Raw genomic sequence first — 27,500 nt, 5'->3', positions numbered from 1 at the left:
AGTGGGGCTTTCTTATCGTAGGAGTAGGAGACGGGCTCTCGGTAAGGAATTGTAAGATCGATGGAATTGCCAAGGATTTAGGGAAAAGTCGTTTTCGAGAATCCCGAAGGGAAGGGGGAATGGGGAACGCTCTCGCCTGCCCCCCCCTCCACCTTCGGCGAAGTTGGGAGAATGAAGCTGGTGATAGACGCCGCGCGAATTGGTGGCCCTGGATAGTACAGGTGGATTTGAGAGGAATGAGTGACAGTATTGTTTTGTTCCGTATTTTTTTTATTGATATGATTGACTGGCGTCAGACACCAAAAGTACCGCGTGAAATATATATATATATATATATATATATATATATATATATATATATATATATATATATATATATATATATATATAGATGCATATATGCATATATGCATATATATATATGCATATATATATATTATATATATAATATATATATATGCATATATGCATGCATATATATATATATATATATATATATATATATATATATATATATATATATATATATATATATATATATATATGAAAATTGTGATGACAGCAAAGTTTACTCAATCTTCGCTTGTGTTGGTTACTTGATTTGTTTTTTATTGATCTGATTGACTGGCGTTGCACACCAAAAGTCCTTTTAAGGGATTTTTATATAAGGTTGAATGCATTAATAAAGGAAAGTTAAAAAAATCTGCATTATTTTCGCATTATGTCGTTATATTCACATTAGGCATGTGAATGCAATTCGTCGAAATTTATTTGATTAAAGTTATTCAAGAAAGCATTATTAAAAAGGATATATTTTCGTACCTTTCTGTAATACGTATCATACGGAGAATAATTCGTCTTGGGCGCTGAAAGATGATCTTGATTTTTGCATTATTATATATATATTTTTTTTGTCACAAAAGACGATATTGATATGATAAGTTCAATTCAATTAAGAAAGAAATATCAGGCAGAATATTCTTTGGCCCCTGTATTATTATCTTTCAAATAATTCGTCCAGATCAGAAAGAATAAATATTCTTTAACCTCTGTATTATGTATCTTTCAAATAACTTGTCCAGATCAGAAAGAATAAATATTCTTTAACATCTGTATTCTGTATCTTTCAAATAATTCGTCCAGATCAGAAAAAATATTCTGTAACCTTTGTATTACGTATCTTTCAAATAAATCGTCCAGATCAGAAAAAAATGTATTATGTATCTTTCAAATAATTCGTCCAGATCAGAAAAAATATACTTTAACCTCTGTATTACGTATCTTTCAAATAATTCGTCCAGATCAGAAAAAATGTATTATGTATCTTTCAGATGTGTTCCAGATCAGAAAAAATATCTTTAACCCTCTGTATTACGTATCTTTCAAATAATTCGTCCAGATCAGAAAAAATGTATTATGTATCTTTCAAATAATTCGTCCAGATCATTGAGGATCGAGAAATCATTGAAGTTGACACGTACACTCTAGACCTTCCTGTATTGTGTATCACTCTGGGGATTACTTTGAGATCACTGAAGACCGGAGATCGCTCAAGTTGACATGTACACTCCATCGAAGTTAAGACTCGTGATTAAAAGTGACTCCGAGATCAAAAGAATGGAGGAAGAGTTCCTCCTTCAATCCCAAAGGAAATTATTGGAGGTCTTTTGCGCTCGGTTCTTCTGGGTGACCTTTTGTCGTATTGTTTCGTGCTTTTTAATTCTTTTGTTTTAATTTTTACTTTGTTGATGTTGTTTCGTTTCTCATGTTTCTTTAATTTGATTCTTTTGTTTGTCTTTTGCATTTTTCATTGGTTTCATTTTGCTTTATATTTTTTGTTTTTTGTACAAGAATTGTTTTTATTTCGAGTTTGCGTTTCTGTGTTTTTTATTTTTTTTTTATTTTTTTACGTATGTCCTTTCTGGCATTTGATTTATTGGTTTCCTGCTTTGTTAAATTAATTTTTTCATCGCATATATTTTTTTTTCTTTCCTCCTCATGGAGTATTGATATCTTTTTGGGATGGGGTTGCTACCACCATTTCCCTTTTTAACTCTGCTTTCCTTCATAGCCATGCAGCTACCAGGTACATTTTTCATTGCTTAGGTCGACTAAGCCTCAGTGAATGATTGGATAGCATGCCAATCACCCCGGCCTCATAGAGAGAGAGAGAGAGAGAGAGAGAGAGAGAGAGAGAGAGAGAGAGAGAGAGAGAGAGAGAATCAAGTTAAATAAAAAACTTTATTTCCATTTTATAATGGCTATTCTACATGCCATATTTAGAAAATATGTACATCCATTGACTTAGGATACCACCAGATTCATATAATTTAAATCATAAATTCAAACGCACATGACACAGAGAGAGAGAGAGAGAGAGAGAGAGAGAGAGAGAGAGAGAGAGAGAGAGTGTAATTAACTTATTTAGCATACAAATAGATGATATTTATATTTTTATTTTTCTTCCTTTGTAATGTGATTACGCAATCTCTCGTAGTTCGAAATCTAGAGGCCTTCCAAAATATAAACTACTTGAAATTATATGGCTTATTCTTTGTGTATAATTCAGTGTACGTGTCATAGTAAAAGCAGTTTTACCCCTTACGTTTATCTGCTTAGGTTACTCTTTAAGCACTTCACTTCTTTTATATCATTTCAAAAGGTAATGTGACTGCCACAATAAGGAGTCGTGTCAGTGATGTGTGGATTGATTTCCAGGAGGTTTCTCTCTCTCTCTCTCTCTCTCTCTCTCTCTCTCTCTCTCTCTCTCTCTCTCTTTTTTTTTTTCTTTTTTTTTTTCTTTTTCTTTTTTATGGTACATTTTGCCCTATGTAAATTTCCTTCAGTCCTGGTAATCCGAGTTGAGTGCAGCACATTTCGAAGAGTTCGAGAGGCGTTTTCTGTCAATAAAGTTCAGAGCGTCGCTTTATGCGCCGTCAGTATTCCATGACACTTGGGACTTGTTCCAGGAAATCCGAACTGTCGCGTCGGGTCAAAGTTTGCGTCCAACACGGAACAGTAGTTGAACAACGGTGAGGGGTTTGACGTGCGATGGCAAACTAATATGCCAAGTCCTTGAGTATCATGCCCCGTAGGGAGTAGTAGCGCATGGGGTGCATTGCGGGCATTACTTTAAGGGTCTTTGCAGCGTCCCCTCGGCCCCTAGCTGCAACCCCTTTTATTCCTTTTGCTGTACCTCCATTCATATTCTTTCTTATACATATTTTCTTTCCACTCTCTCCTATCAGTTCCTCGCTGGATGAGTGGTTTTCGCACTCGGCTACCAATCCGGTGGTCCGAAGTTCGATTCTCGCCTCGGCCAACGCCGAATCAGAGGAATTTATTTCTGGCGATAGAAATAAACTTCTCGACATAATATGGTTCGGATCCCACAATAAGCTGTAGGTCCCGTTGCTAGGTAACCAATTAGTTCCTAGCCACGTAAAAATATCTAATCCTTCGGGTCAGCCCTAGGAGAGCTGTTCATCAGCTCAGTTGTCTGGTTAAACTAAGATGTACTTAACTGTATCAGCTCAGTTGTCTGGTTAAACTAAGATGTACTTAACTTTTACTCTCGATTTCCCTTTCAGCGCTGAATTACCTCAAAGGTCCCAGCGATGGCCGTTGGCCTACATTCAATCGTCCATTCTTTTAAGTTTCATGTTGCACCGGAGAGCCATCCCCTTTAAGGACTAACGTGAAATGCTCCGTAAGAACCGGGGCATGCATACATACCCACCAGAGAACGGGAGAGGCTTTTGCAATAATGCATATCCCGCGTGCTTGCACAGTGTGTGCATTAGATTCCAGTAACGTGGGGCCACCAGTGTATTGCGGTTTGGGATGCGTACAGTATAGTGTGATGTGTAAAATATGTAGGTCTCTCTCTCTCTCTCTCTCTCTCTCCTCTCTCTCTCTCTCTCTCTCCTTCGGAAATCCTGGAAAGATAATTTTTTTTAAAGATGGTAAATCCAAACTTCATAATTATATTCATCCTGAAAATGCTTAATTTTAACTCTCTCTCTCTCTCTCTCTCCCCACACACAATATATATATATATATATATATATATATATATATATATATATATATATATATATATATATATATATATATATATATATAGTGTGTTTGTGTTGAGAGAAGAGTGTGTGGGTGTGTTGTAGGAAAACAATTTTCGAAGGACGAGGTCACGTTAAAGTGAGAACTGGAAGATTAAATCTGTTGTCGCTTATTGGACGGTTAATAGTTTGCCTTTTTTACCCCGTTATTGCTTCACTATTAATAGCTATTTGTGGCTTGATGCCAAGAACGAGTTGCCAGTTGTTGTGTGTAGCTCGTGCTCTCTCTCTCTCTCTCTCTCTCTCTCTCCCCTGTGATAGTTAACTTTTATATTCTTTGAATGCACAAGTATGTTTTATTATTACTAGTTTCCGTTAAGGCTGAAATTATATCCAGACTACAAAAGGAGGCTTTCCTTACTTAATCATATTAACAACCGAAATCTCTTGGTTCTCTTCTTCTGTCCTTGTAGTAGGGCACCTCTTTTATCTTGTGCCTTGCATGGGACTCAGTAAGCGGAAGAAATCGCTCTCTGCAGCGTTTCCCTGGCTTCAGCTGAATGTACCTTTTATTTTCCATCTGATCCCTTTTGGTATCTTCTTACCTGGACGTCGCAAATAGTATTATTTCATACCTCACAGAACCACTCACAGATCTGGAAAGTTTTCCTCATTTGTTGTCCTGGGAAACTGTGACTTATGTGGGGCTTAATCTGATGTTGTGTCCACTTGGAAAGTAGCATGACAGTTGAGAACCGTTTGTCTAAAAGCCTCTCTCTCTCTCTCTCTCTCTCTCTCTCTCTCTGCTCTCTCTCTCTCTCTCTCTCTCTCTCTCTTCGGATGATATATGTAGAAATCACAAGGACTGGACTATTCTCCTATCTGGTGACTTCAACTTTCCTTTCGTAGAATGGAAAGAACGAATAGGAGATTGTGGTTGTACTTATACATATAAAAAAAGAGAGTAATAGTAGTGCAGAAGATAAGAGCAATTTGAAAAGCTATTAGATATGCTACTAAATACAACATTCAACATATAAATCACCTGCCAACAAGAAAGGAAAATACTTTAGACCTAGTATTTGTGAACGAGATGATTATGTTAAAGAAATAATAGTTTATAATGCGAGTATTTCAGACCATAATGTCATAGAATTAACAGTTCATTCCAAAGCAGTGAAAATAGAGATAAGCAAGAAATGAAAAAGTGGGAAAGGATATGGGGAAATACAACTTCTAAACAGTAAAAATATAAAATGGTCAGAAAATTAATGAAGAATTAACAAAGATTGGGATAACATTTTCGTAAGTGATGACATAAGGGTAAATACGGAGATATTATATAAAAATATTGAAAATAGTGGAAAAATATATACCGAAGAAGAAAAGTAAACATCATTCATGCATACCAAGAGACAGAAGGATCTTGTTCCAGAAAATCAGAAAGTGGAAAAAAGGTCTTGCAAAAGAAAAAAAATGCATGGAAAGTTATAGAACTAAAAAGTAAGATAGAAAATGCAGAACAAAAATTATACAATCAAAAGAAAATGAAAAACTGGACTTGGAAGAAAAAACCCTATTAAATATCAAGCAAACCCCAAACTATTAATACTCATTATATGCGAGAAGATGAATAAAAGACGAATAGAAATAAGGCCCTCTGAGAATTGAAGGGAGATTAACGAATGAAAAAAAGGAAATTTGCAACATACTGGCAGAACGATATAAGAGAGAATTCACCCCTAGAATAGATAATGAAGTAATGATATAGAAGTAAGGGAAGAAAATAGTGAATATTTAGCTGACATAGAAATTAATGAAGCTGATATTGTGCAGGCAATTAATGAAATTAAAAATGGAGCTGCTGCAGGGCCGGATGGAGTCCCTGCTATTTTGTTAAAGAAAGTAGTTCAATTCTATCGCAAAGCCACTTGCAATATTATTAAGACAAAGTGTAGATACAGGCAAAATTTATGATGAGCACAAATTAGCATATATCACCCCTACTTTCAAAAGTGGATCAAGACTAGAGGCAAGTCAATTATAGGCCTGTGAGTCTAACATCACATATTATGAAAGTGTATGAAAGGGTAATGAAGAAAAATATTATGAAACATTTAATAAAAAATAATTTGTTTAATATAGGACAACACGGTTTCGTACCCGGAAAAAAAAAAGTACACAAACCCAACTGTTAGTCCACCGTGAGAACTATTCAAAAATATGAAAAGCGGAAAATGAACAGATGTGGTTTATCAAGACTTTGCAAAAGCTTTTGACAAAGTAGACCATAATATATTAGCAAAGAAAATTAGAAAACACAATATCGTAGATAAAGTAGGAAGATGTTAAACAAAGAATTTTTAACACAACAGAAACAGATAGTATTTATTGCAAACGATGAGAAAATCGGATGAAACCAAGGTAATATCCGGTGTGCCACAAGGTACGGTGCTAGCTGCAATATTGTTTGTTATTATGATTGAAGACATTAGACAGTAATGTTAAGGATTCGGTAGTGAGTAGTTCGCTGATGACACAAGAATAAGTAGAGAAATTACTTGTGATGAAGATAGGGAACGCTCTACAAAGAGACCATTAACAAAGTATATTATTGGGCGGAGGTAAATAGGATGGTATTTAACTCTGATAAATTTGAATCAATAAATTATGGGAGACAGAGAAGGAAATCCTATATGCATATAGGGGACCTAATAATGAGACAATCACAAATAGGGTAAGCAGTTAAAGACCTTGGTGTGATGATGATAGGAACATGTTAGCAATGATCAAATAGCAATTCTGTTGGCAAATGTAAAGCAAAAATGGAATGTTGTTACGGCACTTCAAAACAAGAAAAGCTGAACACATGATTATGCTTTATAAAACATATGTTCGTAGTCCACTTGAATATTGCAATATGATATGGTACCCACACTATCAAAAGGATATTGCACAAATAGAGAGTGTACAAAGGTCCTTTACAGCTAGAATAGAAGAAGTTAAGCCTAGACTACTGGGAAAGACTACTTAATCCTTAAAATTATATAGTCAGAAAGGAGGAAGAAAGAACGCTACATGATAATTCATGGCATGGAAACAGATAGAAGGAATAACAGAAAATATCATGGAACTAAAAATATCAGAAAGAGCAGCAGAGGTAGATTAATAGTGCCCAAAACTATACCAGGAAAAATAAGGAAAGCACACAGGACATTAATCCACTACGCACCAGCATCGATAATGCAGCGTCTATTCAATGCGTTGCCAGCTCATCTGAGGAATATATCAGGAGTGAGCGTAGATGTGTTTAAGAATAAGCTCGACAAATATCTAAACTGCATCCCAGACCATCCAAGATTGGAAGATGCAAATATACCGGAAGATGTACTAGCAACTCTCTGGTAGACATTAGAGGCGCCTCACACTGAGGGACCTGGGCAACCCAACGAACTGTAAGGCTGTAAGGTCTGTAAGGTCTCTCTCATTGGAGGTTTTTTTCCCCACATTGGAGTCCAGAACTTTCATGCTCGTCCACAGTGCCATTCCAGCGCCTCATTGGCGTAGTTGGTATGGTGTTGGCGTGCCACCTCGGTGGCCGCGAGTTCGATTCTCGAGCATTCCATTGAGGAGTGAGAGATGTGTATTTCTGGTGATAGAAGTTCACTACCGCCGTGGTTCGGAAGTCATGTAAAGCCGTTGGTCCCGTTGCTGAATAACCACTGGTTCCATGCAACGTCAAAACACCATACAAACAAACAAACAAACTGCCATTCCCACCATCTGTTCAACTGGTAGTAAACGAGAATAGAGATTGTCATTGACTTTATTGTTGTTAAATGATAATCAAAATCCCTTTTCGCTCTAAAATAGCCGAAAATGTGATTTGACTCGAAGGTTTGAGGGAATTTGACAACGTTATGTTGTAGATTTAAATGCATAAGCTACAGCTTCTGTATTTGAAAAAACGAATCTACTTGCTGTCTATAATTAAGTCTGACTTTTTGGTATGGGTTTTCTAACAAAACGTACAGTGCAGTGATTTTGTAACATACAGTAATTAACATCCAAAAAAGCAATTATGCCATCAGTTGTTTGTCTGTGTAAAATCCGTTGTAATTCAAAGTAAAAAAAAATACATTGATTTATAAATTACTAATAATTGTTTCCTCAATGAAGGAACCTTTTGGGAGCGATTTTAGTTTGGATACTGAATTGAACTTCTATTTCACTCGTTTCAAGTTTCTTGCTCACAGGGGTAGCAGACATATTTGACAAACTAAAAGATATTACAGTTCAGGGCTCCTTTTGTTCCCTTCACCTCTGTATGGCATCTTTTTTTTAATTATTGATTAAAGTGCTTGAATTTCAGTATTCCATCCATACCATATTTTCTTAAACTATAAACGTCACAGACTGAAACAGCACGGTGTACTTATGAGGAGGATTGTTGACGGAAGGAAGAGGAGAGAAAAATAAGAGGAAAGTAGATAACCCGAAGAGAGATGGCAGTGAGGAAAGAAAGGCTTCCCCTCTTCACTTCATGATAAAACTGGAGGAGGGAAAAAATGAGGAATGGGAGTGGGAAGTAGGTTATGGCTCTGTTTTTCTGTCCACTTGACATTCCGGAGGTCGTAGCGTCATAAGTATTCAGTCGTATGTAAAATTTTCTGCTCTCAAAAATAAATGTAGGGTTGGTATAGAGATGACGGATGGATAAGTATTATATATATACACATATCTCTCTCTCTCTCTCTCTCTCTCTCTCTCTCTCTCTCTCTCTCTCTCTCTCTCTATATATATAATATATATATATATATATATATATATATATATATATATATATATATATATGTATATTATATATATGTATATATATAAATATACATATATTTACATAATAGATATGATATATATATATATATATATATGTATATATATGTATATTTATATATTATTCGAGCTACGAATGTCCATTAATATCTAATTCGCTCTACCTCGGAACTGATATATTTTCATATAGTTAAATCGAAGGGGAATTTTTTAGTTGATGATAATTTTGTCCTCTCATGAAAATATGTCGGTTTTCCGAGTAGAGCGAATTAGATATTAAAGGACATTTGTAGCTCGAATAATTTTATATTGAGTACGGTGATGAGGACAATTATTCATTATGTATGTTATAATATATATATATATATATATATATATATATAATATATATATATATATATATATAGAATACTATTATTCTGGGTCAGGTAAAGACTTTGGATCGAGTATTCAGTCGTATGTAAAGTTTTCTATTGTAAAAGTAAATTTTTTTGTTGGTGTCAGCAATGACGTATGGATAAATATTCATTATTTTTAAGCAAATTAACTACGGCAAGAACTCTGGATCAAGTAAAAACCTTTGGAAAAATATCGAAATCTACTTGTTTCGTATTTTTAATTAAGAATTCCATTGCGTTTTGGGGAAACCTGATACACACCACCTTTGCTTTTCAATTTCCAGGCCCTTGCAAAAACTTTCCGGAAATGCTAATGTTACAAGCCTTTTCAGTGCCACCGAAAGTGTGTGTGTGTGTGTGTTTTTTATTTATTTATTTTTTTTTACGAAACTTTTTTTATTCTATGTTGTTCTCGTGGGCTTTTAAAACGTTTCAGAAGTGGAGAAGTTTTTTTTATGGAACGGAAAATAAACTTATACAAGTAGGTTTATTGTTCGTTATCGATCCGTTAAGTTAATCAAATACAAAGATACATACATCATACATACGTTATATATACATATATAAATATGTATATATATACATACATCATACATATATATATATATATATATATATATATATATATATATATATGTATGTGTGTGTGTGTGTGTGTATATATGTATATATAGATATATATATATATATATATATATATATATATATATATATATATATATATATATATATATATTATATATATATATATATTTTATATACATATATATATAGATATATATATATATATATATATATATATATATAATATATATATATATGTGTGTGTGTGTGTGTGTGTGTGTGTGTGTGTGCATATAGGGATGAAATACTGAAATTCAAGCACTGTAATCAATAAATAATTATTCAAATTAAAGTTATTGATTAAATTATTGATTAAAACTGCGGAACCCTATTTCATTTTTACCTTGTGGCTCATTTTGCATATACGCATCATCACTATTCAGGGTGAGAGGGATATCCATGAATATATATAGTTTTTTGTATTTGCACTAAGCTGGTAACTAGGATACATTATATATATATATATATATATATATATATATATATATATATATATATATATAATATATATATGTGTGTGTGTGTGTGTTTGTGTGTGTGTGTGTGTGTATGTATGTGTGTGTGTTACAGGCAGATAGCGAAAATCCCCCCAGGGGCTAGTACTAAACACGGCGAAATACATTTGCCTCCCAGGGGGCTAGTACTATCCTTTGGGTGGTCAAATCTCTCTTAAGTGCATTTCGCTATCTGCCTGAATTTATAGGCAAGTTTCGCTATCTGCCTGTAACACGCGCACACACACAGACATACATATATAAATATAGTCTTCATAAGATTAGATATGTCAATATAGTCAACAGGAGAAAAGAGAGAATAAAAGACTCTAGTACTATATTGACAGACAAACATATGTATAGATGTATGTATAAGTAAAGTACAATTGTGACCAGCGACTGTTGTGGCCAAAAACAACAAAGGCCCTGTAACCATTGGTGTGCAACGACAAAAACGCTTGAATAATACAGCATTGTAATATAGTATGCTGGTTGATGTTATATTGCATATTTTATTTCAACCCTACTCATAATTTTATGCACGAGGCTTTGGTTTTGCAATGCGAGATGTACGATAACACCCGATTGTCCTGTGATACTAAATGCATTTTTTCTCTTTTCTTTTCAGGTAATGAGAGTGAAAGGAGTCAATATTCGTTTCCTATTTGTGGTAAGCTTAACCTGCCAATCATTCTCAGTTTTTTTGTGCTAATTGTTCAAGGTAGGGAAAGGTGTATATGAATTATGTTATGGTCAGGAATATGTTCGTGTGTGGAGTTTAAGGGTGCACATTGGATTTGTGTTTTGCCTAAACGTTTGGTGTATTTATTATTGAAATCCTTGACTATGAATATTAATTTCATTAGTATTTTGTGTGGTTCAAGTATAGAGTAGTAAATTTTAATGCAAAGAGAAATATGAAAAAGGGTAAAGAAAAAAAATAAACAAATAAATAAATAAAAAAGCGATTACGATGAATGTGTGCGTCTCAGTGGCATGATGGATATGGTTTTGGCCTGCCATCTCGGTGGGCGCGAGTTCGATTCTCGGCATTCCATCGAGGTGTGAGAGATATGTATTTCTGGTGATAGAAGTTCACTCTCGACGTGGTTCGGAAATCACGCAAATCCGTTGGTCCCGTTGCTGAATAACCACTGGTTCCACGCAACGTAAAAGCACTATTCAAACAAACAAACAAACGATAAATGTCCAGTAAAAAGAAAGAATCTGGTAACTTTCTATACAGAGAAAGGGTGGAAGTGATGCGGCCTTAAGATACATACATGGATGAAAAAGAGTTGCTCTCATCTAATGGAAGAAGAAGATGGTAACTGGAGATACGAAGTGCTTGAATACATACACCTTTTCTAAAGCATAAAAAAGGGAAGTTACGGGGATAACTAAGATAAGGGAGTCCACGTGGAAGGTATCACAAACACACAACACAAACACACATAGAGAGGAAGTAGTGAATGTGAATTGCAAAAGAGATTTTTTTTTTTTTTTTTTTTTTTTTTTTTTTTTTTTCTTTTCTCAAAGATCCAGGTGACGAGAGTTTGTAGGGAAGCACAACCCAACCACCCACACCATTCCCACTCCCTCCACCATCCCTATACTCCCCTCACCCCCTTCCCCCCCTTTTTTTATTTAAGGAGGGGGAGGGCTTCTTTTCATGGCGGCTATCCTCTTCCATTCAAGGAATGGTAAATCCATCTAGCTCGGCACAATGCTTCCAGCGGGGTCCACACATCTTTTAGTAATCTTTCGCCTGAGCTAAAAAGGAAGCGTGAGGGGAGATGGGGGGGGGGGGGGGGGGGGGGGGGGTGGGGGTGGGGTGGGGGGGGGGGGGGGGGGGGGCAAGGCTCTCTCTCTCTCTCTCTCTCTCTCTCTCTCTCTCTCTCTCTCTCTCTCTCTCTCTGCCTCGTGGACGTACGTATTTTCTTGAGGGGAAAGGATCTAGATCTGAAACACCAGGTTGTTGTAATCCTATGTAACATAGTGAAGTTTTATGTCCTCAGTATGATTGATATTTTTTTATGTCTTCAAAGAATTTAGTTAAATACGAAAACTGTGTTGGAATAATTTAGGTTAATGACAGACGTGAAAGAATGGACCTTAGGAGAGATGTAGGGGTTTGTATGCAAAATAATAATAAAAAAATGAAAGGTTTGTGAATGAACCTTAGAGTTGAACGCTCATGATGGTTACGAGAAGCTGCAAAGGAAGGCGAACGAGTTTTGGAATTTTGATAAGAAGAAGGCAGATGAATCGAAGTGGTGGATTCATGTAGTAGGTATTAGGGTACTGTGAAAGGGTAGATGAATCACAGAATAGCTTGTGGTAAAAATGTAGCAGATTCAGTGGTAACAGCAACCTTTTGAAATTGCTGTGTCTGCTGACAAACTTTCGATGATGCCATAGTTGAATACATTTGCGAGAAGAGGGGGGTTTGTGTTGAAGCTTTGGTATTATGTGCGGGATAAGAAGCATTTGGGAGAGTTAAGAGGTATAGAGATACATGGAAGATGAGGCAAAAAGATTAACGCAGTGAAAAAATGGACCAGAGTGTTTAGAGGTTTATTGGTCGTGTGGAGAGAGAATGGTAAACGCTAATGAGTGAAAACTGTGTATAATTCGGAAGTGTTCGGAGGGTGTCGAAGAATGAAACCCGAAAGTGTTCTTGATAGGACGAAAGTGTTATTGTAATAGAAGGTGTCCACACTCTCCAGGAAACGTATATCACAGAGGTGAGGGGCGCAATGTATGTATAAGGGTCGACGAGTTCTCAATGATTCTTCTGTCTAATCAAATAAAGGTGGTGATATTTCAAAATTTTCGTCAGAAGGGACCGTCCTTGAATCAGCAGTGGTAAGACGAACGTGTTAGTGAATGTTGCCCAGAATTTCTGCTGAGCGATCTCCGAATGGTAAAGAAATGTGAAAAATGGCATTTCCTAGCTCCGTCTCTTTCTTCTTCTCTTTCTGTCTCTTTACGCACCCACGCGCCGGAGTGTAAAATACATGTCCTGCCAAACAGGGCTCATTTTAAGCTCGATCGTCACAAGAGTTGTTCCTCGGTCATAACTAGCTATCATTACTGGGGTTCGTTTGCTCAAGGTTTACACACACACAGATTATTTATAATTATATATATATATATATATATATATATATATATATATATATATATATATATATATATATATATATATATATATATATATATATATATAGTTCTTAAATCCACTGTAGAAAGGTACCTTTAGGATATTCTCAGGTACGTGTTCCTTCGTGACACATTGGATCTTATATATATATATATATATATATATATATATATATATATATATATATATATATATATATATTATATATATATATACACACACACACACACACACACACACACACACACACTGTAATGTGCATACATTCATATATCCATAGATTCCATATGCTACTTCGTTTTGTTAAAGCATTGTAAACCAGTATGTCAGAGTTCTTATTAATTCGATGCATTTTTGTTTTCAAAATTCATTTGCTCCCTTTAGTTCTAGAATAAGCAAGAGCATTTGATTGCCCATTCCGTCGATCGACCTCTGCTAAAAGACCTGTAGGGAAAAACATAGCAGTTTTATCATTTTTCAATTTTGGCATTTCGCGGTAAATAACAACAGCGACACAGCCGTAGCAGCTCCTGGCCTGTTGATTTAATCGTGACATTGTTAGCGTTGCTGGAATTCTATTGGTTTTACGTCTGTCCTTGACATCTCTCTCTCTCTCTCTCTCTCTCTCTCTCTCTCTCTCTCTCTCTCTCTCTCCTCTCTCTCTCTCTCTCTCTCTCTCTCGCAAAAAAGGAGAAAAAATAGAAATAAGTTAAGGCGAAGTAAGTGTACGGAGGAATCTTTTTAAAAAGTGTCGATGACGGTAGATTTTTCTCTTGAGATGTTTATTTCTCTTTTTGCTTGATGAGTATATTAATTGTTTTTGTATAGTAGTTATTTTTTGAAAAATAAAATTTCCAAAAATATATTGTGTCCGTAAATGTAGATATTGTTTTCCCCCATTTCGGATGAGGAATATGATTAATTACCTTTATATTGTAATTCTTTTGATCAAATATCGTATTTCCCAACCTGTATGTTTCCTGTATTTTGAAGCATTTTGATATTTCAACGTAACCATTTTCTCTTTCGTTATCCAGCCCAATTGGTTTATTTTCTCTGTATTTTGGAGCTCTCTGTATTTCGAAGTAACCTTTTTCTCATTGGTTATCCATTCCAGTTGGTTTATTTTTACTGTATTTTGGTGTCTTGGTGTTTGGACCTAACCTCTATCTCTTCGGTCATCCATTCTAATTGGTTAATTTCTCTGTGTATTTTGGTGTCTGGGTAATTTGAAGTAACTTTTTTTCCACTTAGTTATCCATCTATTCCAAATTGTTTTTATTGCACCCACGTTTTAATGATTTCGGCTTCGACAATAACCGGGCGAAAAGCCCTCGCTTGTCTTTTCCCCTTCAACTCCGAACCTGTTCTGTTCCTTCCCTCGCGCCTGAAATTCGCAACGGGGATTCGTGGGTGACCTTTGACCTTATGCGAGTCAAACGGCTCTTCTACTCTTCCCCAATTCCTCCTCTCCCATCCCCCCCCCCCCCCCTCCCCCCCCCCCTCCTTCTCTCTCTCTCTCTCTCTCTCTCTCTCTCTCTCTCTTTCTCTCTCTCTCTGGTCTTACCGCACTTCCTCTTGTATGTTCGCACTTGCTACCAAATCGAACAATTTGTCTTTTGTATTATTAATATTGTTTTTTATATATTTTTATTAGTATATTAATATTATTATCTATTGGTGTTGCTGACAACATTATTGACGATATTGTACTACTTCTAACGATTGTGATACAGACGATTAAATAGCTCTATGTATTTATGTCATCGATTGTACCCGCATCATCATTTATTCATTGTAATTCTCCAGTGATCTGGTATGATGAAATGTAAGACAGGTTAATTAATTATTAACTCTTGCTGAACTTATGAAATGAATCGGGACCGGAAGTTATTTTTTTTTAATGTGAATAGATCTTGGTGTTTAGATTGCTAACTCTTTCAGGGAGGCCATAAAAGATGATAGTGTTTAGTGGGCATCCCTTCCTGTTTACATGTTGATTGATCGATCGGTTTACCAAACTTCGTCTTGCAAGATTTCGACGGAAAATTTTATGAGTTATTGGTAGTCGGCAACTCTCTCTGACTGTTGATTGATCGCGTGGTGTATGTAGACTTCCGGCAAGACTTCAAAGGTCGGCAACGGAGACATTAAAAGTCGGGAATCTTTCACAATGACCCACAAGGTAAAGCTGTGGGCGTTTTTCATTCTACGGATCTAAACGCAGCTTCCCCCCAAGAAGCCAGCGCTATTGCTGGCATAAGGCCAACATAAACAACCAGGGAATTTGTAAAAAGATTAATCCATTTTATTCAGTGCTTTATGACGTTGTTTTCTTTTTTCTTTTTTGAGAGAGAGAGAGAGGAGAGAGAGAGAGAGAGTAGAGAGAGAGAGAGAGAGAGAGAGAGGAACAAACTATAGCTGACCTCTAAAGCCATAGGGTACATGATTTACAGAAACCTCTGTACAGATTGGAAAGGGGTCAGAATTGAATGTTAAGCTGGCTTATAAGCTCTTCTTGTTTCTGTTCGACGTTTGCAGCACTATATAAAAGCATCCATACACACCCACCCCCACACCCACAACACACACACCCAACACACACAACACACACACACATATATATATATATATATATATTATATATATATATTATTATAGGGATGGAGAAAGAATATACGTGCATATATATATTTATATATAAAATATATTAAATATGTATGTATATATGCATATATAAGGTCGGTGGGCAGACAGCTACACATACCAACAACTGTTGTCTTGCTGAACCCTCGTTGGAATATATATATATATATATATATATATATATTATATATATATATATATATATATATATATATATATATATGTATGCATGTATGTATGGTGTGTGTGTGTGTATGAGAGAGAGAGAGAGAGAGAGAGAGAGCAGCATATGTGTTCGTATCTGTCTAGTCTAGGCACTAAAATCACACCGCATTCTTCATTTTCCCGGGTTCTCTCTCTCTCTCTCTGCTCGTATGCATATCCAACTCATTTCGACCTAATGCTACGGATCGCGCCATAAAACCTCCACTTACGTTCTCTCGTCCAGTGGTGTGGAAGTCATTCGCTGTCTCTGTGCCATCAGGCCTTCAGAGAGAGAGAGAGAGAGAGAGAGACGGGCCAAATATACAGCCCTCCTCGATTTTCATATCGCAGTTATTAAGTTTATGGGTGCAAAAGATTCAGATTTGATTTTATGGGGATCATCATCATCATCATCATTGTCGTCGTCGTCATCCTCCCACTCAACTTTCTAGTCTCTCTCTCAATCTTTTCTTTCATTCCTCTTCTCCTCCAATCTCCTGAATTGCTTTGATCTCTCGGAAGGATTTCTCTGAGCGTTCCATTGATCCGTAGGTGCGTACAGTCGTCACAGGGTAAAGAGGATCCTTGATGATAAATGGCTTTTCGGACTCGGCTCATGTCGTCGTCATTATTTTTCCCGCGCGTTTCATTCGTCATTAGTCGGCGGAAGAGTTCGTCGGCGTCTTCATCTCTCAGGGTACCTCGACGCAAGGTCTCGGATGCTGATGAACTGGTCTCATTCATATTCCCGAACTAGCGGGCATGCACGTCGGGCATTTCCAGCTGTTTATATTTTCTCCCGCTTCTGAAGCAGTATTACCAGTCATTCTCATCGTCCTGGCTCCATACTCTGCCAGTCAGTACAATGAAACGGGTTATGGGAACAGCGTTTGCCCGTCGGGCAGTGCCTGGTAGTGTGGGCGGGACCTAACCGGGTATCGACTCTTCCCTGGAAAAGCAGGGCGCCGTATCTCGAAAATTAACCGTATAGAATCTTCTTGGAAATAATCTCCCACACCTAAATTTCGTGTTTGTTAAGTCTTTTGAACCGAAGCTAAACTAGCCTAACTTAGGGGCATGGAAAAAAAAAAACCATCCTGGTTAGAAATATGCGAACCGTTTATGTCGAAAATTCGGCTTGCTAGGGTACTTTTAGTGGTTATTTGTCTCACTTTTATCCCACCAGGACGCTTTGGGCTCGTCAACTCACGTCCCTTTATGCCATGTGAACTTTAGTAGTGAATTAGGTATGTAGTTGTCGGTCGAGTGTAGTGGGCCACAGAAAATTTAGAAAAAGTCATTGAGCTAGGAACGTCAACCCAAACTATTTGGTTGGGACCAGGACGTTGAGATCCCCAGATAAATTAGGTAGTTAGTTTGGGGTTTAGTGTAGTGGGTCACAGTAAGGCATGGAGCTGAGAGCCCAAAACCTCCTATCTCTGCTCTTCAATCACTTGCGTAACGGAATCATTCTTGCTGCCGGGAATAACTGTACCCCAAGGCATTGTTAAAAAAAAAAATAAAAACAGGAAACTCCACAAGCATTGGTCATGTCGTCGCCTGTTAAAAACAATCAGGGTTTTATATGGTACTCTCGCCCTTCCGTCTGATTGGATGGTCGTTTTTACCATTCGTCGAAGTTTCAGTCTCATTCTGTAGTTCGTGGAGCAAGCTTAATAGAATAGGGGTTGTTGTTGTTGTTTGTTGTTGTTGTTGTTGTTGTTTTTTTTTTTTTTTTGATAAAATTTTGGAACCGGGAAACTAGGGTTGCCGGATAGATCTGTTACTCTTGCTTTTTTTTTATTTATTTTTTTTAGGTAGGTAGATAATCGTTGTTTTTTTACAATGTGTATGTGTGTGTGTGTATATACATATTATATATATATATATATATATATATATATTATATATATAATATATATATATACACATAATTATTTTATATATGTATGTGTGTGTATGTATGTATGTATATATGTGTATGTATGATAGTCATGGGTATTGTATTGTTAACGGCAAGTTTTTCCTTTATTTTCTATCATTTCTCTTTACTTTTGTCTGCCTTTGCAGACATATTCCCATATTCCAAGCCCCTCAAGATTCCATAAAACAAGCTTCAGATAGGAATATGACCTTGGGTAAACGTCCCCTCCCCCCTTATTTTTCATTCTGTTTGGTGAAGAGCCCGTGAATAACTCGGGATTTTTTTTTTTTTTTTTTTTATTTTTTTTTTTTTTTTTTTTTTTTTTTTTTTTTTCTTAAAGAAGGATCGCTGTTCGTTCCGATAAATCGATAAGTTGTAGGAAGGCCCCGGCCCTCTTTTTCACAGGGAGCCCACCGCCCCACTTCCTGGAATGAGATATAAGTTTTATTTGTGAGACTTCTTGGGTTTATTTTTTTTTTCAATTTTTTTCTTTTCTTTTTTATAATGAGACCCGCTTCGACGACAAGATTTCGGCCAAGTTTGCCTTGGCCTTTTGTCGTTCTTTTGTTTTTATTTTTATTATGTTTTTCGCATGTTTGTTTGTTTGTTTACAAAAAGAAAAGTTTGACGAGGAAGAAGAAGAAGAAGAACAACAACAACAACAATAATATGGTGGAGTGAAAGAAAAGCTTTTGTGATTACATATATGTTATACTCCCCGGTCAATGTATCAACGTCATGTTTCTCTCTCTCTCTCTCTCTCTCTCTCTCTCTCTCTCTCTCTCTCTCTCTCTCTCTCTCTCTCTCTCCTGTGTGTCTGTCTGTCTGTCCGTCAGTCAGTCAGGCCTGGGTTTCTTTTCAATGTATTCCACGTCGCCTTTTGTGTCTAGTCCTGTAGGCAAGAGAATCTCATCCCTTTTTTCTGAATAAAAGTAACCATTATGAATATTAGTTTTTTTTTTTTGCATATGCCGTCACGTGTCTGATTATATATGAAGAGGACTGCGCACTATGTATGTATGTATGATGGATTATATTATATTATATATATAATATACATATATAATATATATAAAATATATATATATATAATATATATAGTATATATATATATATATATATATATAATATTATATAATAGATAACCGAAATCGTATGCACGAATAAGCTTAACATATAGTAAAATATTATAATAATAATAAAAAAATATGATGAGTCTGTGGTTAAGGAGCGTTGTAAACGGGGATAACTTCAGAGGAAATATTTCACAGCGAAAGAGGACAGAGAGGGCAGACCCACCATTCATTTTTGTGGTCACTTCATGCCCCGGGTAATCTAGTGATGGAGAGAAGTGGACGCTGATTTAGAATGGGGCTGGATTACGAACGTTAGAATGGAAAACATGATCATTCTACGTTTCAGTATTCTTTATGGGTTTAGGGCCTAGTGTGGTTTGCTGAAGGGATTATATTCATGTTTATCCCAGTGGTCTTCAACCTGGACCCACCAGTGGGCCATGGGCTGATTATGAGGTGACTGTAGTATAACCATTCTATTGTCGAACTTCGAAATCATGTATTTTAATGTAGTATTATGAGTTGACTGTATAACCATTATATTGTAGAACTTCGATATCATGTATTTTAGTGTATTATTATGAGTTGATTATATAACCATTGTATTATCGAACTTCGAAATCATGTATTTCAGTGTAGTATTATGAGTTGACTATATAACCATTGTATTATCGAACTTCGAAATCATGTATTTTAGTGTATTATTATGAGTCGACTGTATAACCATTGTATTGTCGAACTTCGAAACAATGTATTTTACTGTATTATTATGAGTAGATTGAGTAACCATTGTATTGTCGAACTTCGGAACAATGTATTTTAGTGTAGTATCATGAGTTGACTCTGTATAGCCTCTTGTATTATCAAGCCCCAAATAATTTATTTTAGTGTTTCATTGTGGGCTGAGTGTGTAGTATACTTTCTGTGCCTGTGTCGCTTGTGGGTGTTGTCTTTTGAATGTCAGACGAACCGATGCAGTAAAGGGAAAAGGGAAAACGTGAGAAGCAGCACTCTTTCCTTTTCCTGAATAATGTAGCGTGTAAATATTAGATCTGGCTTATGGCCTGCAGCGCGAAATTGTATAGCATTTTTTTTTTCTTTCTTTCTCTCTTGGGACTTTGTCGTTGTGCTGTTTTTATTATTATTATTATTTTATTTTATTTTTTTTTTTTTGCTCTATCACAGTCCTCCAATTCGACTGGGTGGTATTTATAGCGTGGGGTTCCGGGTTGCATCCTGCCTCCTTAGGAGTCCATCACTTTTCTTACTATGTGCGCCGTTTTTTAGGATCACACACTTCTGCATGAGTCCTGGAGCTACTTCAGCGTCTAGTTTTTGTCTAGATTCATTATTATTATTATTATTATTATTATTATTATTATTATTATTATTATTTCAAGTAGATCATTTCCAGTTTTGTGCTTAAATGCTGCGAAATGATTTATTATTGTTGTTATTGTTTGGGAAAAACTCTCTATCGCGAAAGTATATATAATATTCTATGGGGTCCACAATAATAAAAAATACACGGACTCTTAACATTTTTTATTATTGTGGACCCCTTAGAATATTATTATTATTATTATATTAATATTATTATTATTTTTTTGTTTCAAGTTGATTATTTCCAGTTTTTGTTTAATGCAGCGAAATAATTTTTATTAATTATTATTCTTATTACTTATTATTATTATTATTATTATTATTATTATCTCTGATCGCAACATTTTATGATTTTAAATTGCATACCTTTGGTTCCTTGCATGAATTTTCTTTACATGTCATGCAGCTAGTTCGAATTTAGTTAGCACTTGCCTCTTATTTTTGGTTAGTATTTTGTTCAGCACTTATCCTTCACTCTTCGAGTTTTATTTAACACTCTTCTCTTTTATGTTCTAATTTTTATGACCTCTCTACGTGCCCTCCAGACGTAAATTGTTGGGCGAAATTGCTGAGGTGTTGTAGGAAGAAAAGAAAGTTAGCTTAATATATTCATTAAAAATACAAGACTTTGCTGTGTTTTGTTTTAATTTTTCCCCTGTGAGACTGTTAGACCATTTGTTTCATGTGCAAAAGAGAAAAAGTCTCTTGCTTTTTGCCTTTCCTCGACACCAAGTCTCTCTCTCTCTCAGTCTCATCTCTCTCTCTCTCTCTCTCTCTCTCTCTCTCTCTCTCTCCTCCTCCCTCCTCCTCCTCCTCCTCCTCCTCCTCCTCCTCCCTCCTCCTCCTCCTCCCTCCTCCTCCTCTGGCCCCTGGCCTTGTTAGGAACCTGCTCTTGTCCTTTCGTCTGAATTTTTTTCGGTAACATTTTGTGCTCTCTCCCCCTCTCTCTCTCTCTCTCATCTCTCTCTCTCTCTCGTCTCTCTCTAGGTCTCTCGATCTCTCTCTCTCTCTCTCTTCTCCTCGTTTGGGTATCCAGTTAAAGAAGAAAAGATTTTCTTAATCTCAAACCGTGTTTTTATTTCTACAGAATATGAAATATATATAATATAAAACTAATGAAATATTGCTGATAAGTAATCTCTACATTATGTAAGTACTATTTTCCATTTATTCTTTTTACGAGTTATCCATTTCACTGACAAGGGACAACCTCTTCGAATATATTCTTTACATCGAGTACTCTTTCTCCTTTTATATATTTCATATAATATTTATCCTTTTCACAGATACAAGTGACATCCTGTTCTTATTCCGCAGCTGTAGCGTCGTTGGCCCAAGTTTGGGAAACGGCTCTCTTTTTCTCCCAATTTTGGGCCAGTTGTTATTTGTGTCAAACGAAGATTACCCCTTCTGGGACCCATCTTGGCCAGCTTGTGTCTTCTAACCTGAATTGACAAGCTCGCTCTCTCTCTCTCTCTCTCTCTCTCTCTCTCTCTCTCTCTCTCTCTCTCTCTCTCTCTCTCGTCATCTTTATTGTATTAAAAATTGACTCTTTCTCCCATTTATTTTGTTAAAATTGACTCTCTTGCTCTTAGCTTTAGTTCTCTCTCTCTCTCTCTCTCTCTCTCTCTCTCTCTCTCTCTCTCTCTCTCATGGGAAAGACGACTTACTTCAATTTATGGGGGACAATTTGCGTTTGACGAAATGTATGTTGTAGGAAAGCCAGGCTCAAGTCTAATCCATTTTCATTTCGAAGCTGTACTCTCAGTATTAGCTTTTAGGCTATTTCAGCTGACTACCTTTTAATTTACTTTCTTTATCTTCTAATGTAATTGGCATAATGCTCTAATCTTACCTTCACTTTGCAGTTAAGTTATATAAATTCGTGAATCTTTTAAGCTTTGTGTATTAGGGTCATGGTACCTGAAACGTAACAGGATTTTGAAATTATGAAATGAAAAGATGAAGAGTAAACGGTGTGGTGTATCGCTAAAATGAAATTATTATTATTATTATTATTTGCATCTGTCAGAGTCCTCTAATTCGACTGGGTGGTATTTATAGTGTGGGGTTCCGGGTTGCATCCTGCCTCCCTAGGAGTCCATCACTTTTCTTAGCATGTGCGCCGTTTCTAGGATCACACACTTCTGCATGAGTCCTGGAGCTACTTCAGCCTCTAGTTTTTCTAGATTCCTTTTCAGGGATCTTGGATCGTGCCTAGTGTTCCTATGATTATGGGTACAATTTCTACTGGCATATCCCATATCCTTCTTATTTCTATTTTCAGATCTTGATACTTATCCATTTTTTCCCTCTCTTTCTCTTCAACTCTGGTGTCCCATGGTATTGCGACATCATTGAGTGATACTTTATTCTTGATTTGTCAATCAACGTCACGTCTGGTCTATTTGCACGTATCACCTATCTGTTCTGATACCATAGTCCCACAGGGATCTTTGCCTGATCGTTTTCTATCACTCCCTCAGGTTGGTGTTCGTACCACTTATTACTGCAAGGTAGCTGGTGTTTCTTGCACAGGCTCCAGTGGAGGGCTTTTGGTACTGAATCATGCCTCTTTTTGTACTGGTTCTGTGCAAGTGCCGGACATTCGCTTGCTATGTGGTTTATGGTTTCATTTTTCGTATTGCACTTCCTACATATGGGAGAGATGTTATTTCCATCTATCGTTCTTTGTACATATCTGGTTCTTAGGGCCTGATCTTGTGCCGCTGTTATCATTCCTTCAGTTTCTTTCTTGAGCTCTCCCCTCAGTAGCTATTGCCATGTGTCATCGCTGGCTAGTTCTTTAGTCTGTCTCATGTATTGTCCTTGCTTTGGTTTGTTATGACATTCCTCTGTTCTGCTTGTCTTTCTCCTGTCTCTGTATATTTCTGGGTCTTCGTCTACTTTTATCAGTCCTCCTTCCCATGCACTCTTGAGCCACTCGTCTTCACTGGTCTTCATATATTGCCCCAGTGCTCTGTTCTCGATGTTGACGCAGTCCTCTATAGTCTGTCCGTATTTGCTCTTGGGTGCAGTGCTTTGTGTATTGTCATATGTTTCCTCGTTTTCTGGTCTATGTTGCGAAGTTCTGCCTTCGTCCATTCCACTATTCCTGCGCTGTATCTGATTACTGGCACTGCCCATGTGTTTATGGCTTTTATCATATTTCCGGCGTTGAGTTTTGACTTGAGTATCGCTTTGAGCCTCTGCATATATTCTTTCCTGATCGTGTACTTCATCTCTTGATGTTTTATATCCCCTCCTTCCATTATTCCCAGGTATTTGTATCCCATCTCATCTATGTGTCTGATGTTGTTCCCATCTGGTAGCTTTATCCCTTCAGTCCTTGTTACTTTGCCATTTTGTATGTTGACTAAGGCACATTTTTCTATTCCAAACTCCATCCTGATGTCCCCAGATACAATCCTTACAGTCTGGATTAGGGTATCTATTTCCTTGATGCTCTTACCATACAGCTTTGATGTCGTCCATGAACATCAGATGGTTAATTCTGTTGCCTCTTTTCTTGAGTTGGTACCCAGCATCTATCTTCTGCAGTACCTTTGTCATGGGAATCATGGCTACTACGAAGAGTAGTTGGGACAGTGAGTCGCCCTGGAAGATCCTTCTCCTGATATTAACCTCTGCTAGTCTTATTCCAGAGCTTGTAAGTATTGTATTCCAGTTGCGCATTGTATTTTTGAGGAAGCTGATGGTGTTTTCCTCTGCCCCATATATTTTCAGGCATTCTATTAGCCATGTGTGTGGTACCTTGTCGAAGGCTTTCTTATAGTCTATCCATACCATGCTTAGATTGGTTTTCCTTCTCTTACTATTCTTCATTACCATTTTGTCTATCAGGAGCTGGTCTTTTGTGCCCCTACACTTCCTTCGGCAGCCTTTCTGTTGTTGGGGGATGATGTTTGTATCCTCTAGGTAGTTGTAGTATAGTCTTTCGCTGATGATACCTGTTAGTAACTTCCACATTATTGGTAGGCAGGTGATAGGCTTGTAGTTACTGGCTATATTTCCCATACTCTTGTCTTCCTAACTAAGGATGTTCTTCCTGTGGTCATCCATTTGGGCGCATGCTGATTTGTGATACAATGCTGGAGTTGTTCTGCTATTCGTGGGTGTAGGGCCTTGAAGTTTTTGAGCCAGTATCCATGGACTTCATCGGGATCTGGGTCTTTCCAGTTGGGCATTTTCTTTAGTTGGTGTCTGACTGAGTCTGTCGTGATGTCTGTGAATCTTTGTTTTATTCTCCCCGTTTCTTCAGCCTTGACTCCCTGGAGCCAAGTTGCATATTTGTTGTGTGATACTGGATTGCTCCAGATGTTTATTATTATTATTATTATTATTGAAAAGGATTGCTGCATCAGCTCCATTAATTTTGTAGACTCTATACAACGGTTACTTCAACAAGCTGATCAACAGGGAGATCAGAACAACCTTAAACAAATGGTACATGGAGGACGGAGAGAATAAAGAGAATCCCCCCTCCGAGGATATACGTATTTTCTACAAGTCCTTCATGCACCACGGATACAAAGAAGAGGAGAGATGCCTTAAGAAGATTGTAGAAGAGAACGTCACCCCCGTGGAGGAAGGGAAGAGGCTCTCTCTTATAATCTATTATAAGAACAGGAGAACAAGGGACCTGATTATGAGAAATGACCCTACCCCGCCTGCAGGAGATCCCTTGAAGCAGAATAACGTCGTCTACCGGTACACATGCCCTATCCAAGGATGTCCTGGAGTTTATATCGGTATGACAACGTTACGACTGTCTAAGAGGATCTCCTGTCCACGCCCAGAACGGTGCCATAAAACCACACGTCCCCCTCACCGCCCACCAACAGCACGTCGTGCGTGAGGATATCGTAAAAAACACAAAGATAATTGGAAGAGCCCCCCGATCAGCGACGCCTACGCCTCCTTGAGGCTTTATTCATCCTTGAACAAAAACCATTCCTTAATACGACACAGGAACCCTTCCTGCTGCCCATTCTAATCTTCAGTGTGGGTTGTAAACGATTAAGGAGTTAGATGTTGATTGGTATCTTATCGTGCTGTATGTACTCCGATTCGAAAGTCCGCCGAGAGAGTCTACTCACTGAAATTAGCCATTTTTTAATTGGGCTGATTACTTTGTATGAGGGCAAAGTGTCCATTATACCAAGTTGAATGTGAATAGTTTTGAACTAATGGCAACTATCGCTAGTTCCTTAGCGAAGTGAAAAACCGATACATATATTTTGATACTCTAGTCTTTATGAAATCAGATTTTAGTTGGTATCACTTCTTCGCACCCAAATTCATTAATTTTCTTGGCGGACAGGTTAGATAGCAATCTCACGAGCTGTTTGGAAAGACACGGTGCTGTGAAAGCCGTTTTTGGAATGTTTTCGAAAGGAATGTCCTTCGTTAAAGTTCATTGTGTTCATTGTCCACCGAAGAATGCGTTGGAGGAATTTAATTTCGAACGATTACCGGAGAGAGATTCTTGTAAAATTAACGTTCGTCTCGGTTTCTTCAGGTTTTTCGCTCTGCTTTGAACTTCTCGGTAAGTGGGACCTTTGCTTTCTGGTTGAAAATACGACCTGGGGTTTTAGTATTTTCATTACGTCACTGTAAAAACGGTGAATAATACTGGATAGCGAATTAATAATTAAGATATATATATATATATATATATATATATATATATATATATATATATATATATATATGATAATATATATGTAGATATGATAAAAAGAGACCATGAAAACACCAAAATATAGAGAGAAAAATATATGTCAGAGACTGCTGAAGAGGGAGACAGCAGTCTCTGAAATATATTTTTCTCTCTATGTTTTGGTGTTTTTATGGGCTCCTTTTATTAGATGGAATTCTGTTATAACAGAACATTTTTACCAGTCATATATATATATATAATTTTTTTTTCTTTGGGGGAGTTTCGTCAGTGCACCTCATGCTCTGCACTGTAGGCATTACTCAGGTACTTTGCAGCGCCCCTTCGAACCTATAGCTGCAACTCTTTTCATTCCTTTTACTGCACCTCCGTTCATATTCTCTTTCTTCTATCTTACTTTCCAACCTCTCCTTACAATTGATCCGTAGTGCAACTGCGAGGTTATCCCCCTGTTAACCTTGCTGACCTTTTTACTGTCAATTTCCCTTTCATCGCTGAATGACCTCATCATAGGCCCCAGCGCCTGGCCTTTGGTCTAAATTTTATATTCTATATACCTTTCGTTGTCAGAGTTGACAATATCCAATAATATGTTCGTGTGATCGTAGGTTGCGAATATTGACCTCAGTTGCACCAGTCTTCTTACAAAGGTGGTTCATTTAACTAAGCGAATATTTGCTCAGCGTTACGAATGTGAAGCAAAGATAGGAGACGATAGAATGTCATCATTCATGATAGTTTAACCCTCGTGTTTCCTCTTTTAATCTTTGGTGCTTGTAGTCGTTCCGTTAAAGAGAGGAAAGGCTGATGGCTGAAAAAGAAGAAGACAAAATTGGTGCAATTTAAATTGTAATACACACACACTACATGTAAATGTCTGTGAGGCAGGGTGGATACCTATGGGCCCTGTTTATCTTAAATCTTTTTTTACTTAGTTTTTAGTGCGTTGTGTGTCTGTGTGTTTTTTTTGTGCTTATTGTATGTGATGGT

The 27,500-nt window shown here is 36.9% G+C and overlaps 1 protein-coding gene across 13 annotated transcripts in view; it reads left to right on the top strand.

The window, feature by feature from the left end:
* Window positions 1-27,500, top strand: part of LOC135213543 (rho guanine nucleotide exchange factor 18-like) — a 1,147,377-nt gene that overhangs the window by 824,489 nt on the left and 295,388 nt on the right. For 3 of the 13 annotated variants that reach the window (XM_064247503.1, XM_064247507.1, XM_064247504.1), the window contains exon 2: window positions 11,039-11,080. The exons of the other annotated variants lie outside the window; for them this stretch is intronic. In XM_064247503.1, the coding sequence (XP_064103573.1) occupies window positions 11,042-11,080 (39 nt within the window). In that variant the 5' untranslated portion in view covers window positions 11,039-11,041. The remainder of the gene's footprint in view (window positions 1-11,038; window positions 11,081-27,500) is intronic. 13 annotated transcript variants of the gene reach the window in all.

Source organism: Macrobrachium nipponense, chromosome 43 (assembly GCF_015104395.2).
Source record: "Macrobrachium nipponense isolate FS-2020 chromosome 43, ASM1510439v2, whole genome shotgun sequence".
Lineage (NCBI taxonomy): Eukaryota > Metazoa > Arthropoda > Malacostraca > Decapoda > Palaemonidae > Macrobrachium > Macrobrachium nipponense.
This window is presented reverse-complemented; position numbering and strand designations above follow the sequence as displayed.